General features: G+C 39.7%; 2 protein-coding genes across 2 annotated transcripts; both read left to right on the top strand.

Moving 5' to 3' along the window:
* The first annotated feature begins 2,319 nt into the window (after positions 1–2,319).
* On the top strand, positions 2,320–6,270 carry LOC111238496 (bile salt-activated lipase-like). Its single transcript, XM_022768039.1, has 11 exons — positions 2,320–2,385; positions 2,838–2,985; positions 3,174–3,293; positions 3,369–3,566; positions 3,667–3,797; positions 3,976–4,083; positions 4,226–4,340; positions 4,894–5,080; positions 5,237–5,437; positions 5,706–5,915; positions 6,035–6,270. Exons 1-11 carry the CDS (start codon positions 2,320–2,322, stop codon positions 6,216–6,218), a joined length of 1,668 nt encoding a protein of 555 aa, XP_022623760.1. The 3' UTR covers positions 6,219–6,270.
* A 2,398-nt stretch (positions 6,271–8,668) lies between these two features.
* Positions 8,669–12,893, top strand: LOC111238478 (bile salt-activated lipase-like). The gene is made up of 11 exons (XM_022768013.1): positions 8,669–8,742; positions 9,129–9,276; positions 9,408–9,527; positions 9,635–9,832; positions 10,011–10,141; positions 10,297–10,404; positions 11,315–11,429; positions 11,610–11,796; positions 11,944–12,147; positions 12,303–12,512; positions 12,623–12,893. Exons 1-11 carry the CDS (start codon positions 8,680–8,682, stop codon positions 12,813–12,815), a joined length of 1,677 nt encoding a protein of 558 aa, XP_022623734.1. The 5' UTR covers positions 8,669–8,679; the 3' UTR covers positions 12,816–12,893.
* The last annotated feature ends 3,252 nt before the right edge of the window (positions 12,894–16,145 follow it).

The raw sequence follows: 16,145 nt of genomic DNA, 5'->3' as shown, positions 1-16,145 counted from the left end.
CTTGGGTGGTGGACATAAAGCTAATGTTATCTTCCTAATTAAATTGACTTTGTTTGTCTTTCTTTTTAGCTGACTATTTCTTCTCTCTCTGCTTACTTTTTTTTTCAGATGTTGATACGGTTGATAGTGGGCTCACATCTTTCAAGTAGCCGGTAAAATTTGATGTGTAAGCTAAAAGAGCAGATGATAACTGATTTTAGAGTATGTGCCTCCAGAGGAATGGCAACACCTATTTTTCAGTTACATTAAAAATAAGTGTTTGTAACATGATTTCAGAGCATCTTCCAAAATTATGTTTCACCTTGGCATGAGTGACCAACTTGAAGCTAGAGAGTACAGCTATCATAATTTTTATTGTAGGCCTAGTTGTTATTGCCTTGATAAAAGTTAATATTTAGGGCTGACATTGCTGTTCTACAGAATATTTTTGTGACTGAAATATACAACTTCTGCATTTCTGATTATACTAGAAAAGGAGGACAATGTCTGGTGATAATTGAGGACATTTTGAGTCCTGACTGACTGACTGGAAAACGTGGAGTCATGGTAAGCAATATTTCTTTCAAGGTATGCATCAGAAAACGACATGTACTTCTGCATGTTTCACATGATGAATGTCCAAAAACCACATGTGCCCCGAATGCTTCACATGTGAGACGTCTGAATACTATGTGTCCCTGGATGTATCACATCTGAAACATCCGAAAACCACATGACCCTGGATGTTTCAGAACATCCCGGTTTTGATTCAACTTTTTTAATAAATCAATGCAGGGGTGACAAGTGTGTGCAAGTATTAACTTTTTCTTAAAAGATTTTTTTTTAACTTGATTCACTGCACCACAAAAGAGATCAAGCAAGTGGTGTGCATGTGGCCTTTTACTCATCAGTATTTCAGTTTAAAACATTAAAAAAAATTAATTAAGCTTATCAACAGAATGTGAAGAAATAACAGTTTTGATGCTATGTCAAAGAAATCTACGTATTGTGTTGCAAATATCTACTGAAGTTAGCATGCTAATGAGTTAGCCTAGCCTAGCCATCTCATAAAACCATTTTTTGATAATAGCATTTCTGATGCTCGCGCACAACTCTCTTGTCTTCGCCACTATGAAAAAGAAAATTGAAGTAATCATCCCCTTTTTGTGCAGTGAAACCATCATTCATTGGTTAATTCAGGTCATGTGGACAGACGAACTGATATAAATCTATCAAAAGAGTGCCAGTAATTGTGTCCAGTCCATTTACTCCCTACTTTTCTCTGTATTTTTTATTTCACGATAAGGAAGTGTTTTTTGTTGTTGTTAAATAACTTTGGACATTTATTAAATATTCTGATTATAACAAATTGGTTAATTACCAGCCATGACAGAGTGGCTGGTATTGATTTCACCATGTCAGTCTGTGAATGTGTGTTATCATGGTAAAATATGTCCTTTAGTGGGAACTACCACAGAGGCAATTTTGAGTACTTTGACAGGTGTTTATGTCTGTCTGTCGACAGATTGTGTCACCAAGATAGTGTCAAAACTGCAGTCACAAAACCTTACAGGTATGTTGTTCAGATCAAAATGAAGGCTGAATTTGATGGTTGGGGACCAACTTATGAATCCTGAGTATTCAGGTAATAATGTAGTAATAACTATAGAGTACTCATGTGTCGGAATGACAACATGTTGACAGGCGTCATGTCTGGTCTGATCCCATATGTATATACACACTCATATATATATATGTGTGTGTGTGTGTGTGTGTGTGTGTGTGTAGCTCATTCTTCATTTTTGATGTGTGTAAGAAAATACAGCTACATAAAAACCAACAAATCAAATTTCTGATTACATATGTGATAAAGAGAAGACGAGGGTTCGTCTTTATCTGGAGTTATCTATTATAGTTGTCTTAGTTCACAAATTTACATTTCCAGTCATGTTTTCAAGAAGATAGAATAGTTCATATAAACCTGGTTTGGTGAATGTCCTAGGACAAAGGGAGTTTATCAATTGGTTATTTCACTTCCAATTACATTTTGGCTCTGATAAGCCCTAACACTTTCAAGTCTGTCACTTCATCATCATGCTCAACCATCAAGGTCCAGTGAAAACTCGTCATCTCTTCAAATGAGCAGCTATAGAAATACAGGTTTGAATGTGTTTTTGAGGAAAGTGCTGTGGAGACAAGGTGGTTAAATATTACATGTTATGTAACAGCGAGAAAAGCAGGGCCACGGACACTGGTGCACACTGGTCGGATGTTGTTTAGGGGAGGAGTCCCCTTTATAAAAGTCTGGCCAACATCCAAGCTGATTCTCACAGTCAGGTCATGATGGGGAAGCTGGGAATTTTGGTTGCTGTTGCAGTGTTTCTGGAGACGGTCTCTGCGACCTCTGTAAGTGTCAAACAAAAATGTACTCCTAGTGTATCAAAAATCAGTTAAAGTATTCAGTATGTAAAAAATGCTATAATTTCTGCATCTACAGACTTTCTGAAATGCAGGTGCTACTCCTGATTAAGAAAGTAGGATTAGTATTTCTAATTTTAAGCAATAAATATCTTTGTTAGATAAATGCTGTAGAAACAGATGTCTAGACATCTCTGTCACTACATATTAAAAATTATTAATTGTAAATTCATTCTTTGAATTGCTATGTTACATGATTGTTTGATTCAAACCAGTGTTTTTCCAAAATATCCCAAATGGAAACTGAGAAATCAGATCTGAATGCAACATGCCAAACACCGTAGGTGTAGTCATATTTTAAAGAAAGACTTTTATTCTAAATTCTTGGTGGACTACCACATCAAGTTTATTTTTTTTATGTGTCTGTTTAATTTCTGTAGCTTGGGGTGGTTTACACCGAGGGAGGGATGGTGCAGGGCGAGAACATTCGTCTTGGGTTCCGTCGCCACATGGACGTCTTCAGGGGGATTCCCTTTGCTGACATCCCTGGAAGGTTTGAGAAACCAAAGCGTCACCCTGGCTGGGATGGTGGGTAGACTGATCTTTTCACCCACTGGATTTTACAGTCAAAATGATATTAATAATGTTTTGTTGCTCAAGAATTCACAGTACAAAAAATATATTTTAGCAACAAGAGCCATAACAAACTTTCTCTTTTAATTTCATTGAATAAAGATTTTTAGTATGATACTCTTACACTGTGTTTCTTTCATCAGGTGTCCTGAAGGCCACTGAGTACAGGAAGAGATGCCTTCAGGTGAACACTATCATGACTGACACCAGAGGAAGTGAGGACTGTCTTTACCTTAACATCTGGGTTCCTCATGGCCGCTCAGGTAAACATTGACAGAAGCCCACATCCGCAATAGATCAATACCACAACTGGATCTAATCTCTCTCTCTGTCTCTAGTTTCCACAGATCTGCCCGTCATGGTCTGGATCTATGGAGGAGGCTTCCTGGCAGGAGGATCGATGGGTGCAAACTTCTTGGACAACTATCTGTACAGCGGGCAGGAGATTGCAGACAGAGGAGATGTTATTGTGGTGACTCTGGGCTATCGTGTGGGAACTCTTGGCTTCCTAAGCACTGGAGACTCTAGTTTGCCTGGTAGATGCCACTTTATTCTTCCACAGCAGTGACAGAATTGTAAAAATCCTTGTGGATGGTGACTGGGAAAATTTTGTAAATTGTTCCATCTTCTTGTCAGGAAATTACGGTATGTGGGACCAGCATGCAGCCATCGCCTGGGTGCACAGGAACATTCGCTCTTTTGGAGGAGATCCTGACAATATGACCATCTTTGGAGAGTCTGCAGGTGGAGCTAGTGTTAGTTTCCAGGTGAGAAGCTTTTTTTTTTCTGGACATTTAGCTTACTGTGTGCATTGAAGCAGAAACACCTGAGAGGCTGAGTGAATTATCGAAACATAGATGATAAAATGCAGAATTTGTACATATGAGTCTAACTTCATTTAAAGAATGCACTAAAACATCTGATTTTCTGTCTGTCTGCCCAAAGACACTCAGTCCTCACAACAGAGGGCTGTTCAAGAGAGCCATCTCCCAGAGTGGAGTCGCCCTTTGCCCATGGGGCGTAAACAGGAACCCTCGCAAGTTCGCTGAGGAGGTACATCACAGCTTCTCTGAAAAGTTTGTTTCTTCCATGCAACTTTGAACCTTCTTTTTAGAAGTGTTCATTGGCATTTAAAGGTGGACATTTATCTTTGGGTCTGGAAAACAATTAAGGATGATTTGAACCCTCTTCCCAGGTTGCTCTGAAGGTCAACTGCCCCACCAATGAAAATATGGTTGCCTGTTTGAAGATGACTGATCCTGCGCTCCTAACGTTGGCCGGCTCTCTCAAACTGTCCAGCTCACCCGATCGTAAGGGTTACACTCCATATAGCCTAGTTTACATTTTCATTTTAGACATAGTGTCAACGCTTTCTAGCACAGCAGCTGGCAGTGTATCCATAGTCGAACTGGCCATAAGGACAATTAACAGGACAAAGCCTAATAGTAAAAAAATCCACAAGGTTGGTCCCAGGAAATAAGGCTGTTGCAGTCCTAACATGGCTCTCCCTGTCGAGTGGACCAATCCAAGGTTCATTCTTATTTTTACCTCAGTTTCTGTTAGTCTAACATTTGCCCAGTTACTCTGGTTGTTCCACCAACCACAATTTCAGCTTCCTGGGGAAAGCTTCCGATAGCTCAAGACAAGTCAAAATAAAAGGCGGACAGAATTGCCTAGGGAAAATGAAGTTTGTAGGGAACCAATCCAAAGTCAGATAACATAATTATTCTATAGCCATTACACTATGCAATTAACATGTACTTCATAATGATAACTTAAAGGTGATGTGTAATGTTAGTGAAGTTAAAACAAAGAAGTTGTCTAGTGTCACTTAAAGAGTCTGATTTTATCTGCCTCTGTTAGACCCCCTCGTACACAACCTGGCCCTGTCTCCTGTGATCGATGGCGACTTCCTGCCTGATGAGCCTTACAACCTTTTCCACAATGCTGCTGATGTGGACTACATCGCTGGAGTCAACGACATGGATGGACACATCTTCACTGGTTTAGATGTTCCTTCAATCAACTCCCACCTGGTGGACACCTCTATGTGAGTTCAAACCTTTTGATCAGTGTGAAACATTGACAGTTCAATCGATTTACCCAGAGCAACAAACCTTTGTGAGAACTGTGGAGCATAAACATTTTTGGCGGCAGAGAGGTGTTTTATCAGGCTTAACTTTCAAACCTTCTCTTCCGAATGCAGTGAGGATGTGAAGAGGCTTCTGGGATCCTACACTAAGAAGGGCCAGGCTGGTTTGGACAATGCCTACTCCACATACACCTCAACCTGGGGATCAAATCCCAACAGGGAGACTATCAAGAAAACTGTGGTGGAGATTGGAACAGACTACATCTTCTTGGTTCCAACACAGGCTGCCCTCTACCTTCATGCTGCCAACGCCACGTGAGAGCAGAATCTTACAATAGAGCTATAGTTGTCAGAATATATATATATAACCCCTTTCATTCCCCACATTGCTTTAGAAGGGGAATAAAAACAGGGCACAGGGCTTTTAATTAGCTAGAAGTCTATCATTTTTACCAAACTCCTGTAATGGCCCTGGTTTGGGATTTCATAAGAGAAGATTTAATAAGAATTCAGATTTTAGGTTTTTTATTCATCTTTCTCTTTGATATTGACACAGCCCCATATTTTTCTTCTTTCACCAAAGAACTGGTCGTACGTACTCCTACCTGTTCTCTCAGCCCAACCGTATGGGCGGCATTGGCAGGCCCTACCCCAGCTGGATGGGAGCCGACCACGCTGATGACCTGCAATATGTGTTTGGGAAGCCTTTCGCCACACCACTGGGATACTGGCCTCGCCACCGTGATGTCTCTGGCTATATGATCGCCTACTGGACCAACTTCGCCAAAACTGGGTATAATTCTGCACAAGGCATAGAGCATTGCAGACATCAAATAAACTTCAACCAAAGACTGAAATAGAAAACAAAACCTGTCTTAATTCAGTTCACCTGTTTTTTGCTTATGCCCACAGAGATCCCAACAAAGGAGGACTGCGTGTGCCCGTTACCTGGCCCAAATTCACCAGCACTGGACACCAGTACCTGGAGATCAATTCTAAAATGGACAAGAACTATGTCAGACAGAAGATGAGAATGCGTTATGTGCATTTCTGGACCAGCGTCCTGCCCAACTTACCTATAAACTTCTCAGAATAAAGAGCTTTTGCAATCACCTGTGCACCTGCACTTTGGATGTGCAGGTCTAAAGTATCACATCAGTATGATGAATAAAAATTATATATTTTTTGGTTTTATTAAAAATGTGTCGTGCCTCTTTAAATTTACAATTAACCTGAGTAGTGCTTAATATGTATAGCACATGAGTTACTTTGATTGGGTATTTTTAGGTCAGCAATGACAGATACTACTGCTATAACAATATAATATTTTGGTATTGAGCTTATTCAATGTATTAAATGTATCAGTGGTGTGTTAACTTCATAATATAAAATAAACAAAATCAAAACAGACAGTAAAAAAATTATGATATTGATGTATTTTATTAGCTTGATAAGACTTTCCTGCCACTTACCAGTCCATCTACATTAGCTAGCAGTTAGCTTAATCAATGAATTAATGTTTGTATAAAATGGAAAAAGGTGCTATAATATATGAATTTAGCACAAAGCCAAGTCAATAATTTCCACATTCAAATTAAGAGTCCATTGTTTTCCTGTGTCGGGATACAAAAGAAATTGACACGTTTCAAACAAAGCTTTTAGAAGTTATTACCACTGCTAAAACACAGATGTTTGCCACAGAAACAACCGAAATGTTTTTGTTTATTTAACCCAAGACAAATAATTGAAACAATCAAGAATATTAAATGAAGACCGTGACGAGCTATCTTAGGTGACAGAGCTAAATAAGATAAATTATTTCTTATTATGAACTAGAGATTAGTTTAGGTTAAATAAATGGATTAGGAAAACCAGATAACATAACAACCATACAATTTTAAAAAGTCAGCATAGTGAGACTGAACTCTGTCTACTGACAGTACTAAACTTACCTCTTCAAAAAGAAAACAAGCTTATGTTTTTTATTTGTGAATGTACTGTATATACAGCATTATAGCTTATTTAGTGTCAAAAACACAGAAAACACGCAGCCAAACTCAAACTTTGTGATAAGTACAATATGAACTTACCTCCCCTACGTTTCCCTTCTATCTTTGGATTACTACAATGAGAGGCAATGGAATTATTATTATCATACAATTAAAGTTCTATTTACAACCACGAAAAGCAAGCAGGCTAAGAATCCGAACCTTGACATGTTCTGTCCGTTTGTCCATCAAGCTCCTCCGCTCCATAAAAACACTTTCACAGCATGGTACCTACGCGCAACAAACAGCGCTCTCCATGGTTCTGAAACAACATCTAGCTTTAGTCATGGTTCGGGCCAATAATTTTCTTGTTTTTTCAATTTTGTTATTAATACATAAAGTTTAAACAGAGGATGCACAAAACTACAGACTCAGTGATTGAAATCTGTCTTTTTTTATAGAGGCAATAAGCAAGTATTTTAGTTTAAAGAAAAAAGTTAATTCCCACATACATGTGTCACATCTGCATTGATTTATTAAAAAGGCCAAACTATCAGTCACTACGACCTTTCTAAACATACCTTGTACTTGTTTCTTTAAACTAAGATACTTTCATATTACCTCTTTAAAGGGGAGAGAGGGATGTCAATCACTCAGTCACATCTCAGATGACAACTGAAGCATGTGTCATTTTTTAACATTTTTCTTTCAAAGATTTTCTGGGGGACATGAAGGAGGGACCAAAGAGTGTATTTCATTGTTTCTTATTATAATGGTGGACTCCCCAACTTTCTGGTAATCTGCCGCCCCCTAAGAATTTGACTGTTGGCCAATTCTTACACATTGGTTATTTAGTCAGATTTAAAAAGCATCTAAAATAGGCAAACAAGCAATTTATGAATGACTTCAATGGAAAATAAAAGAATGACAGATCAGATAACATTAGACATTACACAAAATTTATCTACAGATTTTGATAGTGACAAAGGACGCGCTGCAATCAAATCCTGTAGGATGCGACACAAATTACAGTGTTATCTTGAGGGTTTCTCGTATGAACAAAACACTGAAGCTCAAATACATTTTACAATAACAACAGCACAGGAGTTATTTTGGAGGTTTAATCTTATCTTAAACCGTGTGTTATTTGCTAATCTGAGAATTACACCACCTGTTTCTGTAAGTCAATAACAGCAGGGCTTCAATACCAACTTTCCAAGGACTGCTGGGCTTCCTCTCTTCCATGTTTTTATGTGTCATGTATACGTGTATGTATTCATGTGTTATGTGTAAAGATGTATACATCTACAGAGTATGTTCTGTGTTTGCCATATTTTACAATAGTATTTAGTAACTTAGATAAGATTAGAAAAATACTCAGATACTTGACTTTACATCATGCTGTTTCCCATCATAGGTCATAGGTTAAGATGTCAAACCATGGTCAGTCAGGCCACAGGGTGACAAGGTTGTATAACACGAGTAAACAGCTATGTTTACCATTAATTCTCTCATAGGGAGGATCTTGTGTATATAAGGCCCTCAACAGGCACTGCTTTCTGGACAGCCATGGAGAAACTGAAGATTTTGTTGGGTGTCATTTTGTCCCTGGGAACAGCCTCAGCAGCGTCTGTAAGTCTGTGAGAATTTGAACTGATAAGAAATTGCAAATATGTGAATCAAAAGCGTGACAGTTGTTAAAATGGTGTTCGCTTTCACTTGTAATGAGTTGAATTCATCCCTGTGGACTTCATGTGACTTCAAATTATTTATGAAAATTTAACAGCTGCATATACAGTTTAACTTGTAATAATGTTAAAAGTAATAGTCAGAACACTATAAATAATACATTGACAGAGTCTGCCCTTCATTATAAAATATGGACCTTCTACTCTGTTATGTTAATATCTTTTTTAAAATGTCTTCATTTACTGTGTTATTTACTTTATTTTTAAAATAGGCACCATGGTTTAAAACTGTCGCTGAAGGTGAAAGCTGTTTTTTGACTGTGTCTCCAGCTGGGCGTGGTGCAGACAGAAGGTGGCAGCATTCAGGGACGAAATATCCCCCTCGGTCTTTTCCGCTCTGTGGATGTTTTCAAAGGAATCCCCTTCGCTGCCAAACCTGGAACCTTTGAGAAACCCAAACCTCACCCTGGCTGGGACGGTGCGTTGAAACAGGGCTGAACATTTGAATATGTATGTATGGCCCATATAGAAGCTTAGAAATCCCACTTACACTGCAACATTGCCCCTTTAACACTGAGAACAAATGATCAGTATTCTTTTCCTCCCCAGGCATACTGAAGGCAACAAAGTTTGCCAGTAGATGTCTCCAGACCAACATGCTCCAGACTTCAACTTTTGGTAGTGAAGACTGCCTGTACCTCAACATCTGGGTTCCTCATGGCCGACATGGTACCTTTTCTTTGGGTTCTTCTATATTAAAGTCAGAAATGTTGAAATAGAAGATGAGGTTGCTTGGAATTTTTTTTTTTTTAAATGCCTCTTTTGTTCCCCCTAAGTGTCATCAAACCTCCCAGTGATGATTTGGTTTTATGGAGGAGGCTTCATGGTCGGTGGCTCTATGGGACCAAATTTTCTAAACAACTATCTGTACAGTGGTCAGGAAATTGCAGACAGGGGCGATGTTATTGTGGTGTCAGTGGGATACCGTGTGGGAACGCTGGGCTTCCTCAGTACAGGAGACTCTGGCTTACCTGGTAAGTACAATTAATGGGAATTGAACTGAAACAGATGAAATCCTGTGTGTTACTTTATATTAATTTTGTTACTGGAATCAAGGGAAGTAGTAGTTAAAACCAGTCTTGATGCTTGTGTGTCAGCAGACTTGTTGACTGTGTTAAGGTTCTTTTCACTCAAAATTTCACACCATGGCAGGGAACTACGGTCTGTGGGACCAGCATGCTGCCATCGCCTGGGTGCACAGGAACATCCGCTCATTTGGAGGCGACCCTGACAACATCACCCTCTTTGGAGAGTCTGCAGGTGGAGCTAGTGTTAGCTTTCAGGTGAGAGGCTTTAGACAAAAACACATGACACCACTTTCTAATAAAGGATAAGGGTTTGTAAACTGCAACTAATGGTTCATGTAATCTAGGCAAATGACAAATAAACATAACTACAAATAATAATTTTAATACTGTATGTATTTATTCCTATGCAGACCCTCTCCCCCCACAACAAAGGGCTATTCAAGAGAGCCATCTCCCAGAGTGGTGTTGCCCTCTGCCCCTGGGCTTTAAACAGGAACCCACGCAAGGTTGTAGAGGAGGTAGGTCATTGTCAGATGTCATGGAGATGTCCTAATGTTTTTTTGGGGGGCACCTTTTTTAAGCCTTTATTGTAGATGCAGTGAGAGAGAGTGACAGGAAAGTTGGGGAGAAAGAGAGAGAGGGGATGACATGCAGCAAAGGGCGACAGGTTGGATTCGAACCCAGGCCGCTGCGATTAGGACTAAGCCTTAATGGTACGTGCTCTACCAGGTGAGCCACCGAGGTGCCCCATGAAGCCCTAATTTATATTTATTTATTTTTATTATATTTGTATTGTGGAGTTACAAACTAACAAAATAATTCTTACGTCCAACACTGATATTCATTATTGGAATTCTGACTCTAAATAACCAAAATGTCTGTTGACATATTTTATTGTTACTATGTTACATACTTTGTCAATTGAGTTGCATATTGAAATCCAGTGAATTTTTTTACCATCAACTTTGTAGCCTTATTGTAGGTTGGTTAACTTGCTAATGATGACATTGTGACCTGTGTGTAAAAGGTCAACCAATTAGAGTCCAGACAAATCATTAATTTCATTGGTATTTACATGAAATATATCAGTGCTTTACTGAGTAGGAATTGGCCTTTACTAAATTGTGTATGAAATAGCTAATTGTTATCAGTGTATCAACTGTTGACAATATTGTTGGCTTTGGCAAAACCTGAAATAATTTTGCCATAAGTTACATTGTGATTCTAGGCAGTTTGCAATACTTAGGAAATGAGAAAATAAGTAGCTCTAAAGCCAAATGGTAAGTCAGCATATGAAGAAAAGTTTTCTGCTTTTAAATTGTTTCTGCAAATCCAGCTGGCCTGAATGCAGTGAGGAGAGATCTTGCTAGCCTTCTTTAAGACATGATTACTTGACTTGATTGACTTGATTACATACCATGTGCTCAGGTTGCTGTAAATGTTGGCTGCCCTACTGATGACAGGATGGTGGCCTGCCTGAAATCAACTGATACTGGGACTCTCACCATGGCTTTTCCTCGCATCCAACAAGGCTCCCCAGACTGTGAGCATTATCACCAAACATTGACAAATCATCTTACAAACTGGAAATAGTGAAATCTTCGTACCATTTCGTCATGATGCTGCAATATAACAAACTAAATTTTAGTTTTACCAACAAAAAAATAACAAATTAAAAAGAGATATGATGCCTATTTATTATATCTGTTTCAATCTATTTCAGACCCTGGTGTGATTCAACTGAATCTGACTCCTGTTGCCGATGGAGACTTCCTCCCTGATCAGCCAGCCAACTTGTACCACAATGCTGCTGACATAGACTACCTTGCTGGGGTTAATGACATGGATGGACACCTCTTTACTTCACAGGACATTCCCTCCTTTAAGAACAAGACTAAAGAGATTCCTGTGTAAGGCAGATATGTCCTCAGAGGGGAGGCGTTTTGTTGTGTGCAATCCTATAACTTTGAAATTTAAACTATGAACGCAACAAAGAAAATGTGGAAGTCTGCAGATTCCTTTCACTAATGGAGCTCTTTACCTTATTATCTCTGTAGAGAAGATGTAAAGCGGCTTCTTGCTGCCTATACCAAAGAGACGGGGCAGGCTGGTTTCAAGGTTGCATTCGCTGAGTATTCATCCACCTGGGGGTCAAAACCCAGCCAGGACACCATCAAGAGAACTGCTGTGGACATAGGGACTGATTACCTCTTCCTGGTTCCCATTCAGACTGCCATTTACCTGCATGCTGCTAATGCCAGGTGAGCCTAACTGCTTGATTCTCCTCCCTAAAAACATATTTTAGCTGCTGTAGTAACTGTTAAAGTTTAAATTATTATTTCAAATTAAAGATTTACCATTTGGACTGAACCTCTAGTCCCACATTAGAATGAATGACATGTTTGGTCTTTAACAGGTCTGGCCGTACCTACTCCTACATGCTGTCTGAGCCCAGTTTAATGGCTGGACCAGACAAACCCTACCATGACTGGGTGGGCGCTGACCACGCTGATGACCTGCAGTTCGTGTTCGGCAAACCCTTCACTACGCCGAAGGCTTATGGAGACAGACACAGAGACCTGTCTGGCTATATGATTGCATACTGGACTAACTTTGCCAGAACTGGGTAAAACACACTGTCCAAACATGTGCAACATTGCAAAAAGAGCTACAAAATGTTACTACAAAGCTAATGAATACTTTCACAAGTATGTCTTCCACTGTTTATTTTCACAGAGACCCCAACAGAGGAAACCTGAAGGTGCCTGTGGCCTGGCCTGAATTTACCAGTGCTGGAGAACAGTTCCTGGACATCAACGCGAAGATGAATGAGAGCTCCATTGGACAGGAATTGAGGTCCCGTTTTGTTCGCCTTTGGACCAGCATCCTTCCCAGCCTTCCATGGTATCATGCCACAAATGCTCAGTGATGCATTTTTAGTTTAAATAAGACACCAATGATACTAATAGAAGAGTGTGTACAATAAACCTTGTGGGTGAAAAAACTGTTGGTGGCTTTTTATATGGTTCAACCGGACTACCTTCGAAAGTGGTAGCCTTTAACATTGTCGGCAGTGGATGTTTAATGAAAAATAGAGTCTGAATAAAACCTGTTTGTGGGTGTCATAATGAATAAACATCAGCTGAAGACCTTTTAAACATAATGTGGACCTCAGCCCTCAATCCGACGTCACAAAAATACTTTCTAAATAAGACACTGTATGTAGTACAAAACGATTGAAAAGTCACTTGATACACAACCAAGAATCAAGTAAAAGCAAAACCCAACCATCAAAAGCTTAGTTGAATGCACAGATTTTGAGCAAGCGAACCAGCTAACTGTCTGCTAAACTCCTCTCCTGAACAGCGACTGTCCAATCATAGTTTAGCAACAAAGGCATAGTGTAGCATACCGGTCAAACTTTGAATTTCTCCTCATGCTGAAGCAGCGATAGTGGGGCTCTAGTAAAGAACAATAAACAAAAACAAGGGCAAAATTCCAAGGAATAGATTTCAGTGGGTTTGCAGCTCTAACATTAGCATGACCAGCTAACTAGCTTACTGTCTTCAGTGGCAGCTTAGCTTTGCTTTCAAGCTACAATATCATTAGCTGATTATATTATTCTTGAGGGGATACAGGTTACTTTTGGAAAAACACAGTCATTAGATATATTACCACACTGTGTGACAGCAAGTTTTTTTTCAAAATGCTTCCCATTTTCCCGTTTCTTTCCCATTGGCCTTCATGGTTGGAGTTAGTTCTTAGGTTAGGTTAAGTTTAAGATCCCAATGGAGTTGTGGGCTGTTTGGGTTGAGGTTAGTCACAAAAGGTGACTGGTTGGGTCAATGCATGGTTATTTTTTTATTTTTAGGAGCTCAAAGCACTGCAACTTAAGAAAACACAAGCAAATAGACAAAACACAAGCAAATTCACAAAACATCTTCATCAATTTGACAACACACCTGTGCTGCAAATACTCACAAAAAAACAAATACAAACATGCGGCAAATACACACAACCCAACCAAATCAACCAAATATTTGTGTATTTGGTTGTGTTGTATTTTCAGGGTAAGGAAAGAGAAATGTCTTCAGTAAACCTGGGTAATAGATTGTTGATGTAAGATGACTGTGGCTCCAAAATAAGTATGTAGCACTAACCTACTGGCAGCTTGTTATTCACACTCGTAGGATTCTGGTCCAAAATAAAAAACTTAAACTAAACTCGACCTGGGATACCATGTGGGAACTCCAGGCTTCCTGAGCACTGGAGACTCCAATTTGCACAGTAGCCAGTTTATTTCTTTACATGAGCAACACTGAAGATGATGCCCAGCTAGACTGACTTTTGTGACTGTTTCCTAAGCTGTTTTGTTTCTTTTTGACAGGCAACTGTGGTCTGTGGGACCAGCATGAGGCTATAGCCTGGGTGTGCATGAAACATCCGCTTATTTGGAGAAGATCCTCACAATGTCACCATCTTTGAAAAGGGTGCAGGAAGGGCTAGTGTCAGCTCCCATGGGAGAGGACTCTCCTATACCAGGCTGATTGGCCCACAGTCTTCAGCTCTGACCCCTCACAGACTAAAAGATGTGACCTGTGCCATCAAAGGCCTGATCACATTAGCATTTCAAAGTGATTCATTTCACCTGAACTGCCGCATTGACATCTGTGAGTCCTCGGAAACATCTAAAGCTTTGATACAGATGGCAGATGTCGCCAAACTCACCTTAACACTAATGAATGTGTAAATGAAATTTCATACATGCCCTCACATTTCCGATGAGATAAGTGAAAACACCTGTGTGGGTGTGCCATGGGTGTTCACAAAAATGTATCGTGTAAATTTGATTTTAGAACGAGGCAATATCCTAAAATATCTTTTTCTGTTTGTGTGTGTTCCCATAAAAGACCCCACAACAAATGGCTGCTCGAGACAGCCATATCCTGGAGTTTGGTTGCCCTCCGCCCCTGGACTGTCAACATGAACCCCCCTTAAGTTCACCTGCGAGGTATAAAACAGCCTCTGTAATGCGCCTGACTTTTTTGTTGGTCTTATAGATCTTTTAGCACTCCCTGATAAATTAATGAGCTGGAATTTAAAGGTGGACAAAATCAGAGCTGGGAATTTCAAGATGATTTCAGTCCTTGTCTTCTCTCGTCAGGTTGCCTTAAAGGTCAACTGCACTACTGATCACAATATGGGCGCCTGCTTGAAAAGGACTGATCTTTTGGCACTAACCATGGCCATTAAGCTTAATCTGTCCTCAGGCAATAAGTGCCATCTAACATGAATGACTGACAACAATGGAGAGCTGAGTTTGCCCATAACCTGGCCTACATTCACCAGCTCTGGACATCATTTCCAGCAGATCAAGTCAAGATGAACAAGAGTTATGTTTGATAGAAGCTTTATGTGTATTTCTGGACCAGCGTCCTGCCCAGCCTACCCACAAACATCTCAGAATAAAGAGCTGGTGCAATCACCTGTGCATCTGCAGTGTGGACCCATAGATAAAATCATCAGACCAAAATGAGTTCATAAAAAAATTAATGAATGACTATTGCATATGATAGTGTGATAGTCATTTTTATTTCATTTTGAATAACTTTATTACTTAATTGCCATTGTGCAATAAATGTACTGTTTTGCTCCAATAACAGGACAAAAAGTCAACATTACATCACAATCTGACTTCTCTGCAGTAATGTTTTGAAAGAGCATTACTAATAAAAGACCACAAGGGGGTGCATGCAGAACATGAGTCAGCTCTACTCAGGTTACAGGTTACAGTACTGCCAATATGGCCTGACCATATACCATATGTTGACATACCTGTCCACATACTTTTGTGTACTTTTTGGTGTGGGGCTGTTTTTCAAGGTTTGCTAAGTGATGATATTTAACATAATGTTCTTCCAACTTTGTGGCAACACTTTGTTGAAGGCCCTTTACTGTTTCCACATTAGGGTGCACAAACCCAGGTCCACAAAGAAATAGTTTTCCCAGTTTGGTGAGGAGGAACTTTTTATGTATGTGATGTTCCTGAAAAACTATCTAAACTTGTCATTAAATGAATTTCACAGTTTTTTCTGGGTTTGACAAAGGGGGGGTCAGACCTCTGTGTTAATGATCATCTGCAGTCAGGTCAGAGCCCTGGGTGTGGCAACAAAGTGGCGCATCTTGTCTCCAAGGTGCTCGTGTCATTGCTGGGCGACACATCATGACAAAACTGCCCGGCGGTAAACTAACCCATTCA

This window comes from Seriola dumerili, unplaced genomic scaffold (genome assembly GCF_002260705.1).
Source record: "Seriola dumerili isolate Sdu_G_001 unplaced genomic scaffold, Sdu_1.0 BDQW01001387.1, whole genome shotgun sequence".
NCBI lineage: Eukaryota > Metazoa > Chordata > Actinopteri > Carangiformes > Carangidae > Seriola > Seriola dumerili.
Note: the sequence above shows the minus strand (reverse complement) of the source record. Positions and strands in the feature narration are given on the sequence as shown.